General features: G+C 36.4%; 1 protein-coding gene across 1 annotated transcript; it reads left to right on the top strand.

The window, feature by feature from the left end:
• The first annotated feature begins 344 nt into the window (after window positions 1–344).
• LOC123250161 (zinc finger protein 2 homolog) lies at window positions 345–18,280 on the top strand. The gene is made up of 6 exons (XM_044679189.1): window positions 345–828; window positions 3,224–3,312; window positions 9,334–9,460; window positions 10,032–10,127; window positions 16,273–16,889; window positions 16,959–18,280. The coding sequence occupies exons 1-6, from the start codon at window positions 345–347 to the stop codon at window positions 18,237–18,239; spliced, it is 2,694 nt and encodes an 897-aa protein (XP_044535124.1). The 3' UTR covers window positions 18,240–18,280.
• Window positions 18,281–21,859: the final 3,579 nt, after the last annotated feature.

Genomic DNA, 21,859 nt, shown 5'->3' with positions numbered 1-21,859 from the left:
AACTCAAATCTCAGCTGCTTCTTCTGGATAGTGCAGATCATAAGACATACTAACAGCTCAAGAAGGTAGTTGTAAAGAAACTTAAGTGAATTAAAAAGCGCTATATATCTTAATAGATGTATATCTTTGAACAGTTGTGTATATCTGAAACAATGCTGTGAGATTAATATCTTTCTTAACAGTATCCTACTGTTGCCCACTATTCACTTTCTCGGCTATTTGTATGTCACAGTCTCTTAACAATCCTGAAGTCAGATGGTTTGTGACTAAGAAATCTTGGTTCTTTCTGTTAACCACAAATATATATCCTATATATGTATCTTTGCCCACAGCACCCCTCAAGAATGTATGCAGGTGTCCAACCTGAGGCTGAAGGGAACTGGTTTACTGCTGGGAATTCGGATTTGAAGTCCATGGTGACAATCCCAGATGGAGAGATGCTGGCCTTGAATAACATGATGACCATCTCTCTGAACCCCCAAATTTTGGCAATGCATGAACAAGATAGGGATGACTCAAGAGAACAGGTAACCACCCTAGGAAGAGAAAAATTTAATTCTGAGGCTTCCCGAAAGAGCTTCAGATGTTTTCCATACCCAGAAAAAGCTGGACCTCGTGAGGCTGTGAACCAGCTTTGGGAACTCTGCCTTCAGTGGCTGAGGCCAGAGATCCACACAAAGGAACAGATCCTGGAGCTGCTGGTGCTGGAGCAATTCCTAACCATCTTGCCCAGTGAGGTCAGGATTTGGGTGAAGTCACAGCATCCAGAGAACATTGAGGAGGTGGTCACCCTGGTGGAGGATTTGACCCAAATGCTTGAGGAGGAAGGTGAGAGTTACAGAAAGATAATAGGTGAGAGTTATAGAAAGATAATAGGAGAAAGCAAACTCTTCAGGTATGAAAGGAGGTCTCTGGAAGGCAGGTACTACTAAGAATCTGGGGACAGGGAGTGAGCCTTTTTAATTTCAAAGTTGGTCTTCTTAAGTTATCTGGCTGAGTTTGTTCCTCATCCCCCTTCCCCAACTATTTGTATAGCATTTGGTCATAAGATGGGGAAACATTATGGGCTGGGTTGTTTTTTTTTTTTTTTATGGAAAGAAAGTCAAATATTCATCTCTTTTATGAAACTTGTGGGAGTTCCTTCCAGAATTTTACTTTGAGCATCAGTGAGTCAGTAAACAATTATTAAAATTCCTCCAGTGTTCCCAGCAAAGTGATAGGGGCTGGAGATAAAGATACAAAAATTAGACAGTCTGTACCCTCAAAGAGCACACATTCTTCTTGGGGGAAGCAGCATGTTCACAGATAAGTAGATAAAGGAAAATACAGAGTAATTTCAAGGCTGAGAAAGGAAAACAACTAAGGAAAAGCTTGCTTGAAGGAAGCAGTTAAGCTGAACCTTGAAAGAATATAGAATGTGTATAGGAATTCTGAGAGATAGAAGTGAGGGTAGAGAACATTTCAAGTATGAAGAGAGGGAAATAGCCAGAGGTGGGAGTTAGACTATCTTACATGGGGAACAACCGGTAGGCAAGGAATGTAGAGAGTGTGAGGGGGAGTAATGTAGAGAGTGTGAGGGGGAGTAATGTGTAACCAGCCTGAAAGTTAGACAGAGTCAGATAGTGAAGGGCTTTAAATGTCAAACAGAAGTGTATATACTAAAGAGTTATTGAAGTGTCTTGTGCACGGGGGTGGGGGTGAAATAGACTTGCCCTTTAGTAATATCATTTGGGCTATGTGGAGGTTGTATTGAAGAAGGGAGAAAATGGGTGCAAGGAGACCAGTTAACATACTTTGGCGATAATAAATCTACAGAAGTGAATGTGGTCCTGAATTAGGATTGTTGTGGAGACAAAGGACAAATTTGAGATGTTGAGAAGATTGAATCAACAAGACTTATAAATTGACTGGATTTGGTAGGTGAGTGATATTGATGAGTCAGGGCTGACACCTAATATGTAAACTTGAGTGATTTGAAGAATGGTGTTATCTGGACAGAAATAGGAAAGTTAGTAGGAACAGTTAGTTTAGGGGGAAAGAAAAATTCCTTTTTGAATATGTGGACAGATTTTAAGAAACAGAACAGATGAGGGTTAGAGCATATATAGAAGTCATCTGCATTGAGATGGTAGTTGAATTCATGGGAGCTGATGCGATCACTGACAGAGAATGAAGAGCAGAGTGCCTGGATGGAGTCCTGTTGTACACATACCTGCCTTAGATAGATTGGGACTTGATGGATGATGCTGCAAAATAGAAGAAATTGGTTAGACAGGTAGTAGGAGAATGATAAAAGAGCAGTATCCCTAAGGGGGTTAAGTGCTGTACTGAGGTCAAGGAGGCAGACCTGTGAAAAGGGCATTAAATTTAGCAATAAAAAGATAATGACTGAACAGAACAGTTTCAGTCAAGTGGTGAGGATGGAAGCCAGATTATAAAGCATTAAGACATGAGGAGTGGAGGAGAGAGGAGAAAAAGGTACATCAAGTACTTTTGATAACCAGGGTTGCAAAATCTGAGGAAAGCTAGATTTCTGTGATAGTAGATGGAACATGAGGTGAAGAAATTTAACATGAGAGACAATTCACTAAAACAAAATTAGGCTTTTGGAAAGCATAGTGGAAAGATTAGGTAGTGGTATAAGTACCTGGTTGGAATAGGATTGAAGTGGATGGTAATGAGGGAGAGACATGATGAAGGCTCAGCATTAAACTTTTTCATTTAGAATGCTTTTTATCGTTTAAGAACCCTATGTGATGAATAAGACAACTATAATTAGCTTACTTTTTGAAGATAAGAAAACTAAGGTATAAGATGATCAATTGACTTGCTTAGGGTCACACAAGTAGTGGCTAAGTGAGGTCTTGACCCCTTGTATCCCAAGTCTCATATCTACTGTTATAACAATACTGTGCTTTCCAATAGAAAATATTTCTCAGGAAGTGATTTTCTGAAATGAAGTCAACAAATTGATTCATTCTGTATTCTTAAAGAGATAATTTCTCATCAATAGGGGAAAAGCAATGGGAGAAATATCGAATTATATACTTTGGGGGGCACATTGTTTTGGGCATAGAACAAGGCTGTATTCAATTCTAAATTCTCCTTGGAAACCTGCTGCCACTACAGAGTTGTTAAGTTAGGACTCCAGGTGGCATTGGTATTCTTTCGAAATTGTAAGAACCTAGGCACTGATCTCATTTTCATTCTTTTTTCTCCCTAGTTCCAAGTTCCCAAGATTTTCCTCTTCTCCAAGAAAGAAGCACAGAGAAGGAGGAAATGTCTACTGTGTTACCAATAGCCAGCTTTCAGGTGAGTTAAAATGTCCTCTTTTTCCTTTAGTGCCAATTTGTGATTTATTACAGACACTTTTCTGTCCTTTTTTGCTTGAACTTCTCTTCCCAACGAAAGCTTGTCTAGAGATATGAACTCCTCTTGTTTTTTCCTCCCTGACATAGTTCCGAGGGATGGTGGACTCTGGGGCAATGATGGCAAACCTTTTAGAGATTGAGTGCCCAAATGGCAACCCTCATGTCCATGTGAGGGCCTCACCTCCACCCCACCCTGGATAGGGAAGGGAGAAAGCATTCTCATTGGGCTGCTGGTCCCCCTCTCCCTTGGCACAAGCCTGTATGCATGCCATAGGTTTGCCAGCATGGCTCTAGGGAATACTCCCTATTTCCTTTGCCCAACTCTCATTTATTTTAGGGACTCACATGGTAGCTTAGTGTTGTGGAAAATTGGCCTAGGAGTCAAAGACCCAGATCAAAGATGGGGCAAGACATATAACCTTTGAGTACTTCTAGGAAACTAAGACTATAAGTTGCATATAAGGTGTAGATCTTCATTGATATAAGTCAGTGGTTCCCAAAGTTTTTTGGCCTACCGCCCCCTTTCCAGATTACTTAGTGCCCCCTCTCACATACTATCACCACCCTCTTACAGTTATTCACCGCCCCCAAATGCACCTGTGGCCATCACCATCGCCCTGGATCACTGCAGCACCTACAAGGGGGCAGTGGCGCCCACTTTGGGAATCACTGATATAAGTAGTTCCTAACTGGGAATTCCTTGTACTGGTGAAGTCATAGGTACATTTCATTGGTATGATAGTCACTCTGAGGGAAACAAACAAACAAACAACAAGAACAACAACAAAACATATATATGTATATGTAAAAGTCCTTGGAATCCAAGACATAATCTTACTTGAATGCCAAGACTAACATATATTTAAAAAATTAAAAGGATTAAATGTCATAATTCATCATACAGAAAGCAAAATCTATCTACCTATCCATCTGCCTGCCGTTAGAGAAAGAAGAAATCAGTGTGGGACAGAATATAGGATATGAGTATTGAAAAAATGGGTAATATTTAGTTAGTTAGAGAGGATAAGAAAATAGATTTTAAGTGAAAATAATAGAAAGATCACATGTCCAGAAGAGGTAAGGAATATGCCCTTTGCAATAACAAGCATGAGTATCCTTTTCAGGCGTGATTAAAAGGTTCATGTTAAGTAGTGGTGGGAACTAGGTCTGAAGAAAATATCAAATACTGGCTATTTGAATGGAGCAAGAGAAAGTGACTTAAATTTTTTGAGAAGGCATATGAAGAAGTAAAAGGCTAGGAAAGCATCCAAATCAACTCTTAAGATTTCTAAACTTTTAAATCAGAAAAATGCTGTGACAGGCTAATTATAGAGCTTTGTCAGACTGTTAGGAATAGATTGGCCTCTTATCCCTATTTCTATACCATGACATTCTGACATTTGAGTTCTGTTCTAGAATGGAGAGTATATTGAGAGCCCCTGTTTCAGGAGGCCTCAGTTCAGAATTGATACCTTTAACCTTCCACTCACTTCTAAGCTTCTATCTTTGTGCTTCATTATAAAAAATTTTTCCTCCATTCTTCAAATGTTCTCTCTCCACAAGACATACATATAGAGTGTCCAAAAAACCTTGATACCTTTTTAAGTTTTAATAGCTTAATAGTTATTCATTTTAAAGCTTAAATTTAAAATCTATGTTATTTTGAAAGAAACCATTCAGTGAACTCATATCATTATTAAACTTGCATATTTCAAATTCCTTAGAATCTGAATTTGTAAAGGAGAAAATTAAACAAATTACAATAAGATGTAGTAATCTTGGCAGGAAATTCTTAATATCTCTCAGTTTCAGACAAAATGAACTTAAACAAAAAAATATAGAATTGAACAAATTGCTGGAGAAACTAGAGCTAAAGATATATGTATATGTCTCTATAATATATGCCCTTCTGTGGCACCAAAATTGAGAAAAAAAGAGAACTATGGTACCTTCAAAAATATAAAACACATTAACAGAAGACCAAATAGATATCTTGAATAATACTATCCTAGAAAAAAGTAATAAAATTAGGTGAAAAGGAATTACCAAAAGAAGGGGGGAAGACCTTTATAGTCCTAATGAATTTACAGAAGAATTCTATTAAACATTTAAAGAATTGTTTATACCAATACTACACAAATTATTTTCAGGAATTGAGAAGAAAAGCATTCTAATAGAGTCTTTTTATAAGACATGTAATCTGAATTCCTGAACCAGGGAAATAGCAATCATAAAAGGCATACTTTATAAGCCAATATCATTAACGATATTGATTTAAAATTTAAAAATAAAAAGCTTTTAGACTATAATAGTACATATGAGAAATCCTTTATTATGACCAAGTTGGACTTATACCAGAGATGCAAGGATAGTTCATCATTAAGAAAATAATCAACATAATTATATTAAAACCAAAACTGTCCAAAACCACAATTATCTTAGTAGACCCAGAAAAATCCTTTAAAAGGCTTAATATTCATTTATACTAAAAACTCTACAGGGCCAGCTGGGTGGCTCAGTGGATTGAGAGCCATGCTTAGAGATGGGAGATCCTAGGTTTAAATCTGGCCTCAGATACTTCCTAGCTATGTGACCCTGGGTAAGTCACTTAACCCATGTTGCCTAGCCCTTACCACTCTTCTGCCTTAGAACCAATACACAGTATTGATTCCAAGATGGGAGGTAAGGGTTTAAAAAAAAAACTATACAAAGCCAAAGAGGGACTTTTAAGAAGACATCCAAAAAATACCTACCTTAGACCAAAAGCAAGCATCATGCAATGGGGATACACTAACAACTTTTCAAGTAAGTACAGGAGCAAGGCAAGAATGCCTACTTTCCCTGCTATTATTTGATATAATTCTAGAGATGTTAGCAATCGCAATATGATGAGAAAGAAATGAAAGGTGTAAGATATCAAGGGGAGATAAAACTCTATCCATTTTTTGATGATATAATATCTTACTTAGCAAATCTTAGGAAATCTATGGAGATACTAATTGAGACAATAATTTCTTCAAGGTGGCAGGTTTTCAACCCCCCTGCCCCTCCCCCCCAAAAAGAACAACAACAACAACCCAACAGCATTTCTGTGTGTAATAGCAATAGAACCCACCAGGAAATAATAGAAAGGGAAATATCATTAAGAATAAATACAAAAGTACTCAGGACTCACTCTTAACAAGTTACATACATTACTAGCAGATTTAATTATAATGTGCTCCTTAAAGAAATAAAGGCTGACTTTAATACTTAAATAACAATTCAGTGTTCATGTCTGGGCTTTGCCAGTATAATAAAAATGACATACCACCAAAATTAGTTTTAATACTATATCAGTCATCTGATAGAGTACTCAGTAAAATGCTCTCTATGTATAGGCTTCATTTCACAGTAGATAAATAGTCAAAGGATATAAACAAATAGTTCTCTAAAGAATTGTAAAAATAATTAACCTTATGAATGTTCCAAATCCCTAACAGTAAGAGAAATGTACATCAGAACAACCCTAAGGTTTCATTTCACCCCATGTAAATTCTCAAAGGTGACAAAAGATGGGAAAATCATTGTTGAAGGATCATAGGTAAGTAGAAACACAAGTTCATCACTGGTGAAGCTATGAATCAGTATAGCCATTTTGGAAAGTAATTTGAATTTTTTCAATGACGTGACCTTGGATTCAGAGATTCCATTATTACTAGTCTTACAATTCAAGGAATTAATTGATAAGAAAATCCACATATACCACCTAGTATTTATAATAGCACATCTTATAATAGCAAAGAATTGAAAACAAAGAGGATATCCTTTAGTTTGGTAGTAGCTAAACAATGCTGTGGTATGTTAATATATTGGAATATTTTTGTTCTGTAAGAAATGATGAATGTGATAAATATAGAGAAGCATGGAAATACATACTCTGATGCATAGTGAAGTAAACAAAGTCAAGAAAAAATATACACAATATACACAATCACAACAGTGTACATGAATGAACACAAAACAGTTTAAAATGAATGTTACAGAATTACAAAAAAACACATATGCCTCTAAAGAAAAGGCATGAGAAAATGCCCCTACCTAATTCCCTTATATAAGAGGAAGATTGATTGATGGGTCCATGGTGCCTATTTTCATTTTTTTTTTTAATTTTTAAACCCTTTAACTTCTGTGTATTGACTTATAGGTGGAAGAGTGGTAAGGGTAGGCAATGGGGGTCAAGTGACTTGCCCAGGGTCACACAGCTGGGAAATGTCTGAGGCCGGATTTGAACCCAGGACCTCCAGTCTCTAGGCTTGGCTCTCAATCCACTCAGCTACCCAGCTGCCCCCTTTTCAGTCTTTTTTGATGTATTTATCAGTTTTACTGAATTTTTTTCCTTAAAAATATTATTTGTTGTATGGAATGGGTTTCTGAAAGGAGAAAGTGAAGATACTGGGAAAATTTTTGGAAATATTTTAAAAAGATATTAATAAAATTTGTTTAAAAAACAACTTTTGTGTTCTTGCCAATTTGGCTTCTTTTATTGTTCTATTTTCACTGTTAAAATTTTTTTCCCCTAATTACATGTAAAAACAATTTTTGACATTCATTTTTTAAAATTATGAGTTTCAAGGCAACTAAATGGCTTAGTGGATGGAGAGCTAGGCCTAGAGACAGGATATCCTAGTTTCAAATCTGGCCTCAGACACTTCCTTGCTGTGTAACCCTGGTCAAGTCACTTAATTCCCATTGCCTACCTCTTACTGCTATTTTGCCTTGGAATCAATATACACTATTGATTCTAAGATGGAAGGTAAGGGTTTAAAAAAACAATTATTAGTTTCAAGTTTTCTCCCTCCCTTTGCCCCTTCCCTGGTACAGTAAACGATCTGATATAGGTTGTACATGTGCGGTCATGCAAAACATTTCCAATTAGTTGTGTTATAAAAGAAAACACAGATCGAAAACACCCCAAAACAACAAAAACGTGAAAATTATGCTTCAGTCTTTATTCAGACTCTCAGTTCTTTCTTTGGAAATAGTTAGCATTTTTTCATCATAAGACCTTTGGATTTTCTTGGATCATTATATTGCTGAGAATAGCAAAATCATTCAGAGTGGATCATTAAACAATGTTGCTTTTACTGTATTTGCACTGGGTTTCATCTCCTGCTTGCTTGCCTTTCCTCTGGCATAACACACCTGCTATGTTCTTATTCCTTATCTTTTTGGACTCTTTAGTTCCTTCAGGTTTCAACTCAAGTGTCAGTTCTTAAAGGAAGCCTTTGATTTGTAATTATTTCTCACTTACTGATCTGGTACATATTTACTTTCAGTAAAGTAAGGTCCTTGAGAGCAAAGATAGTTTCTTTCCATTATATTACTACCTCCTAGCACATAGTAGGTACTTAGTAAATACTTTAAAAATGGAATTCTCTAGTGTGACAACCCAGATGTGTGTTTCTATGAGATAATAATCTTTCATTCCTTTGAAGGTGATTTCTGTAAATATGGAATGATTGTTAAATCTCAGCTTCAGAAGGAAAGTGCATGCCTTATTTAATTTTCATTCTTACAACTTATGGGCAAGGAATAAAGGTGAACTTTGGCAAATTAATAGGTGCCATGTGCCTCTCAGAAAATCTTTCAGCACTATCAAGCATAGTGACCATTTATGGGAAACAGGTTTCCATCAGCTAATTGGATTTAGTAGTTCTCAAAGTATGCAAGCTTCTTATAATTAGGAGATATGTCACATGATCTTTTTATGCCTCAAATATAACAGAAAGGGGTGCACAAGAAGTAGATATGCAATAATAAATGATTTGGAATGATTGTGCAGCCCAAACAGTGTCCAAGGCATTTCCTATACATTCTGTTTATTTCACTGCCATCCTTATGCTATGATTGAAAATAGGCGTGAATAAGAATCAGGATACAAGTAAATCCTAGACAAGCAGAAATGTTTTTGCTTTTTCAGGAAACCATCACATTCCAGGATGTGGCTCCAGACTTCACTTGGGAAGAGTGGGCACAATTGGACACTGTTCAGCAGGATCTCTGTAGAGATGTGCTGATGGAGAACTATAGAAACCTGGTCTTTATTGGTAAATCTTTCCCTTGTGACTCCCAGTTTTCACTTTGGGGTGTTTTTGCTTCAGATTATTCATAACTCTCTGATGTCAAGAGTATTAGCTGAGTTTTTAATTATTGTATAGATGCCAGAAATTTTTAGTTCATTTTGGGCCAGTCTGCAGGATTTTTCTATTCATTTTTCTCAGGTTAAAGATTTTTTACCTTCAAGAACTAAAAATGAAACAACTTCACTTTCTCATCACTATTCCTAATTCCTTTCCCAGCCATTTGTTTTCTTGTGTCCAAGATTTTTTTTTGCCAGGATTTTAGTACAGATACCTCCAGGAGCAGGAGATTTGTACTCATCAATGAGGGAGAATAATGGAATTAGGTATCTTTCTGAACTGAAAGCAACTCTCTATGATCCATTTTCCTTATGACTTCTAAGAATCCATTACTGAATATCTTTCTGAAATCCTTTGAAGTATCCTTTGGGTCTTCTTAGAATATTTCCTCTTTCCTAACTGTTAAAGGGTTTGAACCATATTCTGCAGTGACTTCTCTGATGCAAATGTCTATTTTGCTTTTCTTTTCAACATATAGGACTTTCAGTTTCCAAACCAGATGTGATCTCCCAGATGGAACATGGAGAAGTACCATGGTTGCTGAAGAGTGGAGTCCCAAGGGGCATCTGTCCATGTGAGTAAATGAAAAACTGTCAAATTGGAATTATTAACCAGCACCTCTTCAGGCGGTCAGTCAGGGAGAAAACATTTTTAAAATGTTGCTCTAGCAACACCTCCTCAAAACTCTGTAGATTTCTTGAGATGAGGTAAAACCAACTGGTTTGAGCTGTTGCATATATTTTCATTATCCACAAATTATGTGTGCCCACTGCCTCGAATTCTCAACACTCATTCCTAGGATCATATATTTAGAGCTGTAAGTCTCCCATATGACAAATGAGGAACCTGAGACTCAAAGAATTTAAGGACTTAGTCTTTAGTTATATTCCTTTCTTTACACTCTAGGATATGGCTTCAATCTGCATTAATTTTTGGAAACTGTTTCTAAGTCATTACTGGTTTCTTCTATTTAAATCCACATGCCTTTTCATAATCTTCATATTTATATCTCTTTCTCTTCTAAGATGGTATTGAGCAGAATATCACAATTAAAAGGCCTTAGAAGCCATCTTGTTCAACCCATACCTTAAATAAGAATCCCTTCTATCATATGACCACTGCCTATAATCCATGTAATAGCCCATGTCACCTTTAGCTTAGTTGTTCTACTTTACTTTATAGGTTGAATGAAAGCATTGGTAGGTCATGGATATCATGAATTGAGTGTTTAAATAAATTTAACCTACTCAATTATAAAAATGAATTTTTTTCTAGGATTTGAGTGATTTTTTATATATATATATGTATATATGTATATGTATTTATATATAATATATATTGTATATTTTATATATATGTATATATTGTATATTTTATATATAAATATATATAAAGAGGAGGGAGACAACAGGAATCATGTAACCATAGAAAAAATGATGAAATAAAATAAATTTAAAAAATAAATTTAATCTGACAGGTTGTATGCAAGGAATATTTGAAGGGTCCAAGTGTGAGATGGTAAAGTCCTGCATTCTTTCCTGTCTAGGCAATAACTGTTCATCTTTTATTCCCTCGACATCTCCTTTGTTTAGCAGTACCTTTATTTATTTATCCAACTTTCAGCCTCTTCTCAAATGGCCTAGTCTCTTGAGTGCTGTCAAATGAGATGGTATTTTGAACCTTCCAAAGCTCTTTGTAAAGTAGGTTGTATAAAACCTACTCTTTCTTTGCTTAAATGGAGAAAAACTTCGCACTTGGATTTAGGAGACTTCTGTTAAGTTGGTTAAGAACAAATCCTAAACCTAAAAAGATTTTTAGGAAAACTTTTAAGTCAGTTTGACAGAGAGGAAAAAAAAAGTGTGGCTCACTCCTCAGAACCTCTCAGTTTTACATTATATGGAGTTTCAACAAGGATACTACACTAGGCAGTTTCCAGAGAAGGCACATGGGGTGCTTGATACACACACACACACACACACACACACACACACACACACACACACACACACACACACACAAATAAGTCTAAATATTTAATAAAGATTTTGGCAAAGCCAGAAACTTTTGAATGATGTCCCAATCCAAGCTTAACTTCTACATCTGGAATTAAATAGTATCTAACCACACAAGGCTAGATTCAAACAGTACTAATAAATAATAAATTATTTTTCTTACAGTTCACATCCCAGATCTGTTGATTATGAGCTATTAGACTTTGGACAAAGTGCTTAAGTACACACTTTCAAGAATATTATAGTTGAAAGGGACCTCAGAGGCCATTTACTCCAACTTATATCTAAACCTAACTATGCTTTGCATTATATCTAAGGACGCCTGTTTTGAAGAGAAATCTGTTACATCCTACCCAAAATGTCTATATTTATTTTTGACCTAGGCCTTTTTTTTTTTTAATACCTTACAAGTCAGGCCACTATGAAATTTTATCTTTGGGGTTTTTTTTGTCCTTTGGTTTCATCTACACGAAGAATTCCTGATATAGAAACTTCTTCCATAAGTGCTGATCAGAAACTCCATTATGATTTATACTATTAGGGGATTTTCCTGGCATTCAGAGAAGTTAAATAATTTGTCCCTGGTCACATAGCCAGAATATGTCTGAGGCAGGGCTTAAGCATAGAACATCCTAAATCTGATGCCTGCCTGTTGTCTATTACCATGATAATATCTTATTTTTATTTTTTAAACCCTTACTTTCTATTTTAGTATCACTTCTAAGACAGAAGAATGGTAAAGGCTAGGCAATTGGGGTTAAGCAACTTCCTAGCCTGGAAGTGTCTGAAGTCAGTTTAGATGTCTTCTGTGCCACCTAGCTGCCCCTACCATGATACCTTTGTTTTTTTTTTAATTTAAACATTTATTAATATTCATTTTTAACATGGGTACATGATTCATGCTCCTACTTTCCCCTCCACCCCCCGCACTCCCCCCAACCATGGCCAATGCACATTTCCACTGGTTTTGTCATTCTTTGGTTTTTTAATTACAGAGAAGCAATAAGTTGTAGTCCAATGTAACATCTCAGATGATTGCTTAAATACTCCCAAATACTTTTTTCTTATGTCTGAATATGAAGTCAAAATGCTTAATCTTTTAAGATTGAATCTTCAAAACTAGTTATGATAGGAGCAACATCGGCATCATGTAGACTAAGCTAGTTTTCCCCTAAAAGTTATTGGAACTGCCTGAAGACTTGTCTGTCTAGAGCAGTGATGGGCAGATGCAGCCCCCTGAAATGTTCTATCTGGCTGCGCGATATTATTCCTAATCTGACGAATACAATGAGTAGGATACAATACAATGAAACTTCGAAAGAGTTGCCTTAGAAACAGACTGACAGATGAGCATTTCCTTTCCTTTGGCCCCCTCTTTAAAAAGTTTGCCCATCACTGGTCTAGAGTATCAAGGCAGGGCTTGCATTATTGGTGTAGTTTCCTGATGATCTTAGTACAAAAATCAGTTTATAAAGAGTAAGGAGCTCCTCCCTCAGGTTTAACATAAGCTTTTAGCCCTTATATGTAAGATTTAAATTAATGCCCAATACTTCAAGTATTATTTTTTAAAAGTTTATTATCTGACAAAATAGAACCATGTGACTAAGTTTTCCTACCTGCTCGAAAATCCCCACTTCACCAAAACCGAGATAGGAAGGAAAAGAGCCAAGAGATGGAACTACACCCAATTTATATCTTGTGTATGTCAGCACATAACGACAGGAAGTGAGTAGGGTGCTGGGAATCTTAGTTTTGCTGGGGATTATAGTTTTTAAGGTAATAGATTCTAATTGCACAATCCCCCCGGGGATCCTTTGAGAGACTAGTCTCCCTAATGAATCATGTAAATATAACCTACTCATAAATTACAATAATTTGGTAATAAAAGGGAAAGAGAACAAAACCAATGACTGCTAGGCCCATTGACCAAAAAACAATTAGGGGGCTGTCCCCTTTGGCATAAGAGTATTGTTATGAGGAACAGTTTAGATATTTAACTCTTCCTCAAAACAGTATACATACAAAACAAATGTGTTACAATCCCTACAGTTCAATCAGTTATACTCCATGGTTCATTCTGGGTCTTCTGATGCTGTGGAGGTTTCTTCAGGCATCTTCATGGTGCCTTCTTCAAACAATTCATCTTCTAGATTCAAAGAGTTATCAAGTTCCTTTTCCTGAAATGTTTATTTCTTAAGAAATGTTTTAGTTTTATGACAATTATACAATCCCCCCTGAGAAGAATGTTGACAAACATATGAGAAAACAGCTTTATAAAAAAAACAAAAACCAAAAAAACCCAATAGTATAGCAGCTAATTCAAGAAAACCTTTTGGGTCTAAAATGTCACCAAGAATCTAGATCATTCTGGTGCAGATAGATTAAGCTGAAGAGTTAAAAATATCCAGAAGCTACTAGGCTTCATGGGAAATGCTCCCTCTTGTGAGGTAGCACACCTCCTAGGAAAACCTTCCCGGTTCCTCTGGTGTGAGACTGTAAAACCATAAAAACAACCATAAAAACTATGTCTTTATATGTCTCATCCATTACATTTTTTTTTTAATTTTAAACCCTTAACTTCTGTGTATTGACCCATAGGTGAAAGATTGGTAAGGGTAGGCAATGGAGGTCAAGTGACTTGCCCAGGGTCACACAGCTGGGAAGTGTCTGAGGCCAGATTTGAACCTAGGACCTCCTGTCTCTAGGCCTGGCTCTCAATCCACTGAGCTACCCAGCTGCCCCGCCCCCCCATTACATTTTTATAAATGCGGAGATGGGGAATAATGCTATAGCACTTCACTTCAGCTAATAAATGGATCCTTACCTCTTGTTACAAACAAATGAAATATACTTTTATAATGGTATCTTCTCCAGTCCAGTCACATGGTGAGGTACAAATAAAGACAATAAAGCACATATAGCTAATTGTCAAAACACAGTAACTTAAAGTGACATAGAGTAACAGAATATATTAGATTAGAAGCAATATGTGAATTTAATAAACAAAATAAAATCTTAAAACAAGCAATCAGAAAATACAATATATGTGACAGGGTACAGGCACAGAATTCAAGAGTCCTTTTTTTTCCAATTCTGATACAGAGACTTCCATAAGACAATGGAGTCTGAAGAGGCTTAAAAATTTTACCTCCAGACTTTTTAAGGTTCCTTCCCCTCCCCAGTATCATCATCTGTCTAGATTCCTTTGGTCACACCCCTGGGATCTCCCATAGTGAGGGAGAATTCTGTGCTGAACATAGTGTGGAAGAATTCCATATTGTATGTATTGTAGAGACTGGGCAGGTCAGAATGGCAAGGGCATGTAGAGAGATGAATCTGGCCTTGCAAGGACCAGTGCACCCAGGAGTGGTAGGAAGAAAAGACACCCTAAAACTGGGAGCTGTTTGAGATTGGTAATGCACCACTCTTTCATAGAGTGGGCCATGCTTGCAATTCTACTTCCTGTTTAGAAGAATAACCTTCCTTCCCCTTCCCCCGGGGGTAAAAACACCCGGGAGCAACTTGTTTCCTCTGTCCAGTGGACAGGGAGTTAAGAGGATAGAAGCTCTCATCAGATAAAAGCCCCTTAGGACGCTAATTGTTGCCTAAAGGAAACACACCTGGGCTTCCAGGGCAAGTAGCTAGCAAGTACTCAGGTGTTGGCAATATAAGGGAAAAAGGGATTTATACTTTCCCAGCTTATTTGGAGAACAGCTCCAAGGACTCCCAGCTTAGCAGCAGCAGCAGCAGCAGTAGCAGCAGCAGTAGGAGCAGCAGCAGTGGCTCAGCTGGGACCATCCAGGCAGTTAGCAGCAGGAGGCAGGATTAGCAATGCTCGGGGGAAAAACTCCAAAGAGAGTTTCAGGGGTGCGGGGCAGGAGAAACATGGTTTCTTTTCAAACTAATCTACTCAGAGAGAATTAAGAGTTCTGAACCCCACTTCTGGTCACTATAAATGTAAGATTTAAATTAATATCCAGTACTTCAAGTATTATTTTTTAAAAGTTTATTATCTGACAAAATAGAACCGCGTGATGAAGTTTTTCTGTCTGCTCAAAAATCCCAACTCCACCAAAACCGAGATAGGAAGGAAAAGAGCTGAAAGATGGAACTATACCCAATTTATATCCTGTCTACATCAGGACATAACGACAGGAAGTGAGTAGGGTGCTGGAATCGTAGTTTTTAGGCTAACAGATTCTAATTACACTTATGCCAGCTTGACAATGCAGAGAGAGTAAAATTGTGCCCAATTGAACCAATGCTGCATCTTTGCCAAATGTCCTTTCTAGGCTATGGTTATGTAAGCTTCCTTTTGTTAACTTTAAATAGTATACAAGTGATTATTTTATTCTAATCTCAAATTTGTACCACCAGCCCAGCCTAAGTCAGACCTGCCTTACACTAGTTAACCTTAGAAATTTGTTGTTGCTGGTGGGAAAAAACAAACAAACAAACATTTAGTTCTGAATTATCACTTTCTAACTGAAAGGTTCTACTTTTTAAAATGTACTTCCTGTATTGCATGGTGAAAGTTAGCTTCTTTGCCTTTAATTTTTAGGTGCTCTTCTGTGCCCAAAAATGTATAGTATGGTAAACATTTGGTATAGAAATTTTGAATGACCTGAATTATGAGATAAACAGGTATAAATGATTTCCATTTAACTGAATATTTTAAAGAAATTAGCATTTTCAAATTTATTTCAGATTGGGACATTGGACTTGAAGCAAAGGAGTTAATTCCAATGTGGGAAACTACCATAAAGGAATCTTCTCAGGAGACAATAATGGAAAGAACAATGGGTCATAGTTCCTGGGACTCTAGACTGGAAGAAGCTTTTAAATGTTATGGCTCACTAGTAAGGCATCAGGGCCGCCAGGAAACACATTTGAAGCAAGTAACAATCACACATGAAGAAACCTTAAGTATGGAGAGAGGCTCTGAAAACAATGAATTTGGGGGATGTTTCAGTCTAAGCTCAATCCTAATTACACAGCAGAGAGTTCCTATAGTAAATCAGTCAATCAACAATCATTTATTAGGTGCCTACTATTTGCCAGGCACTGTGTTAGACACCAGTGATACAAATAGAGTAAATGAGACAATTCCTAGTTTTTATAACTTTGACACACATGGAAAGAGTTTCCAGAATAATTCAGAACTAAATAAATGCCAAAAAATTTACACAGGGAATTATAGATTGATGTATAATGAATTTGGGGAAGCCTTCAGTCAGATTTCACAATTTAACCTTCATCATGCTGGTCATTCTGGAGAGAAACCCTATAAATGTAATGAATGTGGAAAAGCCTTCACCCAGAGGGCAAGCCTTACTCAACATTACAGGATTCATTCTGGAGAGAAACCTTTTAAATGTAATGAATGTGGGAAGGCCTTCACCCAAAGGGCACATCTTACTCAACATCTGTTTACTCATAATGGAGAGAAACCTTTTAAGTGTTATCAGTGTGGGAAAGCCTTCATCCAAATCTCACAGCTTAATATTCATCAAAGAATTCATTCTGGTGTGAGATCCTATATATGTAATGATTGTGGAAAAGCCTTCACCCAGAGGACAAACCTTACTCAACACCAGAGAATTCATTCTGGAGAGAAACCTTTTAAATGTAATGAGTGTGGGAAAGCCTTTACCCAGAGGGCACACCTTACTCAACATATGTTTACTCACAGTGGATCTAAACCTTTTAAGTGTACTGAATGTGGAAAAGCATATAGCCAACTCTCACAGCTTAATGTTCACCGAAGAATTCATTCTGGAGAGAAATCTTATAAGTGTAATGAATGTGGGAAAGTCTTTCCCATGTGGGCAGAACTTACTCGACATCTGAGAACTCATTCTGGAGAGAAACCTTATAAATGTAATGAATGTGGGAAAGCCTTTACTCAGAGGGCAAGCCTTACTCAACATCATAGGATTCATTCTGGAGAGAAACCTTATAAATGTAATGAATGTGGGAAAGCTTTCACCAAGAGGGCACATCTAACTCAACATCAGTTTACTCATAGTGGAGAGAAACCATTTAAGTGCAATGAATGTGGGAAAGCCTATGGCCAATTTTCACAGCTTAATATTCACTTAAGAATTCATTCTGGAGAAAGATCTTATAAATGTAATGAATGTGGGAAAGCCTTTACCCAAAGGGCAAGCCTTACTCAACATCAGAGAATTCATTCTGGAGAAAAACCTTATAAATGTAATGAATGTGGGAAAGCTTTCACCCAAAGAGCACATCTAACGCAACATCAGTTTACTCACAATGGAGAGAAACATTTTAAGTGCAATGAATGTGGAAAAGCCTATAGCCAGATTTCACAGCTCAATATTCATCGAAGAATTCATTCTGGAGAGAAATCTTATAAATGTAGTGAATGTGAGAAAATTTTCCCCAAGTGGGCAGACCTTAATCGGCATCAGAGAATTCATTCTGGAGAAAAACCTTATAAATGTAATGAATGTGAGAAAGCCTTTACGCAAAGGGCACACCTCAGTCGACATTTGCTTACTCATAGTGGAGAGAAACCATTTAAGTGCAATGAATGTGGAAAAGCCTTTACACAGAGGGCATATGCTATTCAACATCAGAGAATTCACTTAGGAGAGAAGTGCCTTACACCTAGCAGGAGCTTAATAAACGTTTGTGAATTGAAGTGAATTAAAATTGAAATGAAGTGAATTAAAATGTTTTCCTGAAATCTAAGTATCCTCTTTATACAGCACTGATGTCAAATTCAAGTAGAAATGGGATCTCTAATCTGTATATAAGGGTCCCTGTGTCAGCATATTGACTTAGTTTTAAAATGTAATGCTATCTATGTGCTATTGTATTTCTATTTATTTTGTTCAGTATTTCCCAATTCCATTTTAATCTGCTGCACTCTGGAGCATATTTAACACCTCCAGTCTGCAGAATTGTTATAGTCTAATAGTCTAGTTACCTTGTCAAATAAGACAAGGTTGATAAAGCCATACCAGCTTTTTTTTTTTTTTTTTTTTTTTTTTTTGGCCATACCAGCATTTACTTAATTTTCCATTCTGTCTTATGAACCACCTACTACTAATGTCTTGGGATTTTTTTTCCCAGAAATAGAAGTTAAGTTCATTCCTTTATAGGTCAGTTTGTAGATCCTTTTAGTTTTTCCAAAAATTGAGATGTTTGCCCTTTTCCAGTCCTGTGGAACTTCTTCCTAAGATCTTTCACAAATTATTGTGGTGGCTCAGATGTCAGATCTATTGATTCATTTAGCATATTGGTTCATAATAATTGGTGACTTGAACCTCACTGAGGGTAGCTAGATGCTGCTTGAGTGTCTCCTTACTTATCTTGGGTTTACTTGATGCTATTTATTTTTCTAGTCTTCCAATCCCACAGATCTTTCTTCTTGGAAGAGAAAACAAAGTAAGAGGTAAGTAGATCAGTCAGTCATTTAACAGTCATCTCTTCTGTTGATGAAATATATGTTCACTCTTTGCAGAGGTGAGAGAATAGTGGAGCAGAATGAGACATAAACTTTGAGACAATGGAAGATTTCTGCTGGAGGGTGAACTCTTAAAAATGACGATGGGTATTGGTAGTGATATACAAAAGAAAAGAAAAACATAATAAAATATTTAAGAAATACACATAAGAGAGAAAAAAGTAGAGAGGGACACAAATGGTAGTTCTGTTTAATCATGTTAAATGTAACATTCTTTTAACATGTGAGTAGAAGCTCATATTTTCTTTGCATTTTTTCTGTGTATATTAAAAAATTTACCATTTTATCTTCAGCCCATCCACTCTTAGCTGCAGTTGTTTGATCTTACCTGCAGCAGAGGTAAAATAATCCTTACCCTTAGCATTTATTGCTACCCTCAGCTCATTCTAGGCTTTTCCATTTTTGACACAACCTTTATAGAGCTAGCCTACTATTTTGTGTTCAGTCTCATTTGTCCTTTCTTCTTCCATCTTCCTCATTCGCCTTTTTTTTTAAGAACTACAGTGATGAGTTCCATGTGCCTCTGCACTAGTCTTTTCAGACTTTTTCCTTTCCCCATCTCATTAGAAATTTCTTCTTGTTTTGTTGGAATATTCCTGAGAGTTTTATCTTCCTCATGGGCTGACTTCCTCTGCTAAGGTATAAGTCATTCATCCTACTTGTTTTTTTCTTTCAACACTTTGAAATCTTTTAAAATCCCAAATGCACATCCAAATTCTGTTGGGCTTTCATTTTCTTTAACACAAACTCTAGGAGGGAGTAACTATTAGTCTCCAAGGTTCCTGTGATTTCTGCTTCAGCAATTGGTTTTTCTTTGTTGGGCAAGATTAGGTTCAGATGACCAATTCCCCTTATTGATTCTCTACCTTTTGAAGGTTGAAATCACTATCCAGACAAGTCACAAATTTTATCATCTCCGTCACCTGATAGAGAGTGTGGATAGTTGAAGTCTTCCATCACTACTTCTGTCCTACATTTTTAATCTTTCTCACTCTTCATCTAATTTCTCTCTGTGCCTATGTAAATTAACACAAATAAGTTTTAATACTCGTGGATCTAATTCAAATTCAAATAGACAAGTGGATCTATAATCTCACTTATATGAGTATTCAAAAGCTTATCTTTTCTATGCCTGCCAATCTTTTCGAAGTCTTTTACCTGTCCTCCCATAAATTTATCACATATATTCTACCTAAGTGATAGGATCCTAACTTAAGTGATATTGCTGAGATACCAGTGGAATACAAAGACTGCAGTTATATCTCATTCTTATTGCATGACTAGACATTTGCCTTTTTTAAAAATCATCTATGGATTTGATAACATGGAATCATAGATTTAGAACTAAAAGGTCCTTAGAGACCATCTGCCAAGAGAAGGCTGTATTGTAATGTGAGTCTGCTAAAACTATTAGATTTTGGATGTAGAAATGGAAAGGACCTCAGAGGCCATCTATTTCAACACTCCATGTCAGAGATGAGAGAATTAACGTCCAGGGTCAGGGACAGGATTTGAACCCATGTCCTGTAACACTAAAGCCAGTATTCACTGTTGACTGTTCTATACTGGCTCCTACACTTATTTCTTGCAAAAGCTTTTAAATCATGCAGTTAAAATTTTCTATTTCATCTTTTATGATCATCCATATTCTTATTTAAGAATTTTAACATTGATTGTAAATTGTACCTTTATTGATGCTTTTTTATATTGCTGTTACTTCTCAATGATTCCTTCCACCTACTAAAGAACCTTTCCATATAACAACAAATTATAAATAAGCAAAACAAATATATTGGCTATGTCTGATAACATAAGCCTCATTCTTTTGCTATTGTCCACCATCTGACTGCCAAGAGTCATAGGTTTAGAGACTTGTCTAATACCGCCTTCATCCCCTTTTTGCAGATAGGAAAACTGAGGCCTGTGGGGTTAAGTGGCTTTACAAAGATCACATAGGTAGGAAATATAGAACTTGAGATTTAAACCTAGATCTTCTTTACACTGTTCCATGCTGTTTTCCCCAAGTCAAGTTTTGACACTAAATTGGTCAGTTCACAGTTTCAACATTAATTGAGACTGGAAGAAAGTTCAGAAAGGGGCAGATGCAGGCTGGGAAACTTTTTCACTATTGTATTAAATATATACTTTTTTTTTTAAAACCCTTAACTTCTGTGTATTGGCTCATAGGTGGAAGAGTGGTAAGGGTGGGCAATGGGGGTCAAGTGACTTGCCCAGGGTCACACAGCTGGGAAGTGTCTGAGGTCATATTTGAACCTAGGACCTCCCGTCTCTGGGCCTGGCTCTCAATCCACTGAGCTACCCAGCTGCCCTGCTTAAATATATACTTTTTGAAGGCTGTATATAATAAAAGTTTATAGTTTACTATTTTAAAATACCTAACATCAGCATAATAGTGTTCCAGTGTTCCTAGAGCCCGTTTAATATTTAAACCATTTCCACCTTCCATCATTTTTACCAAGCTACCCCATGAATATGGAGTAAAACTTCAGTTTAAATTTATATTTTTGTTTTTTTTTCTTACCGTAATTGGTAATTTGCATTCTTTTAAAACTGCTTGTTAATATCCTTTGATCACTTTGGGGAATGATTCTTAATATTCTCTTACCTGTTCTTAAATATTTGTATCCTTTTCCTAAATATATGGGTTATTGGACATATATATTTTCTGTGAAAAATTTCTTCCAAATTAACAGCTTATTTTAGCTTCATTGATTTTATTTGTGCAAAAGCTTTTATATTTTATATAATTAAAATTGTCTATTTTATCTCTTATAA

The sequence above is a fragment of the Gracilinanus agilis genome, chromosome 1, assembly GCF_016433145.1.
Source record: "Gracilinanus agilis isolate LMUSP501 chromosome 1, AgileGrace, whole genome shotgun sequence".
Taxonomy (NCBI): Eukaryota; Metazoa; Chordata; class Mammalia; order Didelphimorphia; family Didelphidae; genus Gracilinanus; species Gracilinanus agilis.
This window is presented reverse-complemented; position numbering and strand designations above follow the sequence as displayed.